At 33.6% G+C, this 4,274-nt stretch overlaps 1 protein-coding gene across 1 annotated transcript; it reads left to right on the top strand.

The window, feature by feature from the left end:
* Positions 1 to 400: 400 nt before the first annotated feature.
* Positions 401 to 3,076, top strand: LOC108288211 (single-stranded DNA-binding protein, mitochondrial-like). Its single transcript, XM_037731537.1, is given in 2 exon segments — positions 401 to 526; positions 2,516 to 3,076. Coding segments are annotated over 2 exon segments (585 nt in total). The 3' UTR covers positions 2,975 to 3,076.
* Positions 3,077 to 4,274: the final 1,198 nt, after the last annotated feature.

Consider the following 4,274-nt stretch of genomic DNA (forward strand, 5'->3'; position numbering starts at 1 on the left):
TACATATGAAAGTCTCTATGTCAGAAATAACAGAGCATAGTAATCTGTAGGGAATCCACAAGCCCCATATATTGGGCACCAGAATGTAGGGAGCCAGCCCTATATCACACATGGGTACTCTGAGTTGGGTGGTGACAAAGACAGACAGATTAAGAGAGATAGTGGGACCAGGAGGCCATCACTCATTATTTTGGAGGAGACAGTGAAGAGCCTGAGCTCTGGTCATCCACTCTACTTATTGGTTACAATCACTTTGATCTACAGAGTAGTGGTGGAGTAATGGTGGAGAGAGGGTGATGGGAGTGAATCAGTGAGCTGGAACTGAATCGGTGAACTATAACTGGTGTGTCATTCTAAGGATTGATATCAGTGGTGGTTTGGGAGTTTCACAAAACAGAACATGTGGTTATCTTTAGCTTATTATCTATGCACAGCTGATGGAATGCAAACCTTACAAGGAGCCTACAAGTCTGGCTGTGTCATAGTGCTACAAAGGGGTTTTACATCCTTCAGCACAATGTTTATGGTAAAAGAGCCAAGGTCACCCTGCACTGGAACATGAGGCATGAAGAGGCCTTCCTCCTCAGAGGCCTCCTGTGGCTTTCCATGGTTTGTTGTTCCTTGTTTATATGTTACTTACAACCAATTTATGTAGGCACTCTGTAAGTCCTTTCTCCTTTGCTGCTTTTTCCAACAATTACCCTTTTCTCAATAAAGGTCTTTAGGCTATTAATATTTGCCAGTTAATTCTGAAATTATATCAATGAGCTAGATAACTAATTATTTAAGCATTCTGTAACCCATTTAAAGGAGTTCTGCCAACTGACACATATCATTTCCAGACATGTAGAGAAACTGAAACTTTCAGAACACAAGGGTAATGGCTGCTAATTTATTTGTACTTTAGCCTTTATATATTCGCTATCTAGAGGAATTAATGTTATTCTAATAACGTGAAAGCATAAATCATTCCCTCTAAATTGATATGACAAAATTTTTTAAAAGCTGGAAAGCATAGTTTGTCTTTTTCACTTTCTTGCCTTTATTCTTAATGACTAGAAATTTATCTATCAATATAAATAAAAGATGACCTTATTGAAAAAAAATTGTTACTCTGTGTTTTTAAAATTTCTGTATTTCTTTCTTTCTTTCAATAAGATCTTTATAATGATGTATGTGTGTGTGTGCAAGTGTATGTACATGCATATGTATACATGTTGTATGTATATATAATGCATTTGTATACATATGGAAATACACAGAGATATTAGTATTACATATGTTCCACAAGAAGAAATTGACTTATTTGAAGAAGTGAGTCATCTTAAGATTTATGCTGTTATAACCTATAAATATTCTTATGTATATAAATTACTGATGAACAAAAGTTATATCCATGAATCATCTCTCCTGTCCAGTAAAATTTTTGACATTGTTTAATGTACTAATATTTGGGGAAAACATTTCTGTTCTACATTTTTCTAGTTTAAAAAATATTAATTCTAAAAGTAGTATTTTTGTACTTAAAGAGTTACATATTAGACCTATACAGTTAAGGACTCTCAGTAAGACACCAGGACTAATATCTAAAAACAATGCTCATTTGGATCAAAATAATATAAAATACTTATTAAAGCCAAAAGTCTATGTACTTGATAGAAAAAAGCATCCATAATTCAGCGTAAGAATTATTACTCTTAAATATATTTGTTGTAGCATATTCATGACTCCAGTGTACTAAACCTCTGAAAATAATCTCTACCCAAATGCCACAGAGGTTGATATTATTTGGAATATGCTCTTACCTAGCTCTGAATATTTTAACTTACTATATTGTTAAAACCTATGAGTAAACTTTTTTCTTCTTCCTATAGTTAACCTAAGTACATGGAAATGACAGCAAGGGAGAAAACTCCTGAAAATAAAAAAGCTAGCCCTAAAAGGGTAGGATTTTAAGAAAATCAACAGCATACAATGGCCAGAATAAACTAACTACAAAAATAACATTGATTATTTGTAAGCAAACATGTGCCTTAAATTATCTGTAAACTCGCCAGTTTTTAAAAGATCATTAGAGTATAGGGAGGGAAGTATGCAGATATAAATTTACAGCTGGTGAAGGATTAAATGCATCATGGGTCTGTTTGAAATGACTAACTAATCCTTTGATTTGTTAGGTAATGGTAGGTTATGTTGTAATATATTATCAAATCTCACAAGCTTCACACAGTAAAATTTACATCTTAACATCCCAAATCAGTAGTGAAGTTAATAGCTCTACCTCTCAAATGCAATCCTCCAAGCTCTCACATATGGCTGTGCCATTTTATCCTGTGGCCTTTACATTTGCCTCCAAGAAGACAAATAAATATGAACAGACCTATTTATACCTTTATGATTTCATCCTAAAGTGACTCCTGGCATTTCTACTCAAATTCATTGAAAGAACAAGTTACGCCCTGGCTTGCCGGGTTAGAGCGTCAGGAACAGCCTAAAGATTAGACTGTAAGAAAAGAAAATAGAAGCCGTGTTTTGAAGACCTGTATTACAGGTACTTCATCAGTTTGTAAGACATGCGTCCGAAACAGCTGCCAGTTTGATTCTTGAAAGATCCCTGAATCGTGTGCAGTTACTTGGGCAAGTGGGTCAGGACCCTGTTTTGAGACAGGTGGAAGGAAAAAATCCAGTCACAATATGTTCTCTTGCAACAAATGAGATGTGGCGATCAGGGGAAAGTGAAGCTTACCAAATGGGCGATGTCAGTCAAAAGACAACGTGGCATAGAATATCAGTATTCCGGCCAGGCCTCAGAGATGTGGCATATCAGTATGTGAGAAAGGGGTCTCGAATTTATGTGGAAGGGAAAATAGACTATGGTGAATACATGGATAAAAATAATGTGAGGCGACAAGCAACAACAATCATAGCTGATAATATTATATTTCTGAGTGACCAGACAAAAGAGAAGGAGTAGAATGGATGACTCTTCTTTGGCTATCACTTGGTACAGTCTCATTTCCAAATCATGTATAATCCTTATAGTTCCCAAGGACAAGAATTAAAATACTCTTTTACATAAAAAAAAAGAACAAGTTACACAGTTCCAAACTAATTGCAAGAGTAGCTCTGTAATGTTAAAGAATATTTAGTGACCACTAATAGTCTTAGACACATATTGTTTATTATGCTAACATTATTGTTGTTGTTATGAGTGTAGCTTTAAAAAATAAAAATTTCACCCTCATGAGCCATCCCTCTATTGCCATTTGGCTCCCATGAGTCTTTTCTAACAAGCAAGTCATCACACACAGGTATGTCTGTGTGATTGGTGGTTCTATCACCATTAAAAAATAATAATTCCGTCTCTTGTGACTTTGGTTAGTATGAATTATCTTCTAGCCACCTATTAACTCACTTGCATGCACTTAAGTCTAAAAAAAAGAAAAATTCCATTCTAAGAACCTGAGCTTGTAGCTGAGTGAAACTACTCTACTGTGTAAGACGTTGTAAAATAAAAACTCACATATCCTCACAGTTTTCTTCATAATTGTCTATGAATTCAACAATATATGATATGCTATACTCAAAATAGTGTTACAGAACCCTCAAAAGTGAATGTTCATTAATTATTCATATGTTTACAAATTTTTTTTTTGAAAACAATTTCATTCATCTCATCTTGAAAACACAATTTCACCTAAAACTTGGCATTATTTATTTGGATACAACCAACTGAGGCCCAAACTTGATTATCTTTACAGATAAGTGAATAATTGGTTTTACATATTGTATTGGGGATACAGAAAGTATTAAAAAATGATTTCATTTATCTGGCCTTAGGAGTCCATTTTTATTATAGCTTGCTATTAAAAATCCCCAGATTGTTTTCTAGCCTTTTTTTTTCATGCTTTATATAGAGGTATATGATTTTATGGTAGTGAATTTAAAGTCAATAGAAAACATATAATATTCCCAAACATGTTAAAGTGACAGATGTTTTTATAGTACATTAAAGCTAGTCTTCTTACCATTAGTTTTTTTTTTTTTTTTAACGTTTTAAATACTTGTTAAAGTATATATTAAAGTTGATGCCAGGCACCAGGAAACTGTGATAAGTTTTTACAAGTTTATAATAAAAACCAATGATAAAATGCCCTACATATAAGTAGGTAGTGGACATTTGTCACTTATTTGTAATTATATTGAAATATAATTATATATATAGTCCAGAGAGCAACAATAATTTTAATGCAAAAGTGTAAATACAACCTAGA

This window comes from Cebus imitator, unplaced genomic scaffold (assembly GCF_001604975.1).
Source record: "Cebus imitator isolate Cc_AM_T3 unplaced genomic scaffold, Cebus_imitator-1.0 Scaffold16, whole genome shotgun sequence".
Taxonomy (NCBI): Eukaryota; Metazoa; Chordata; class Mammalia; order Primates; family Cebidae; genus Cebus; species Cebus imitator.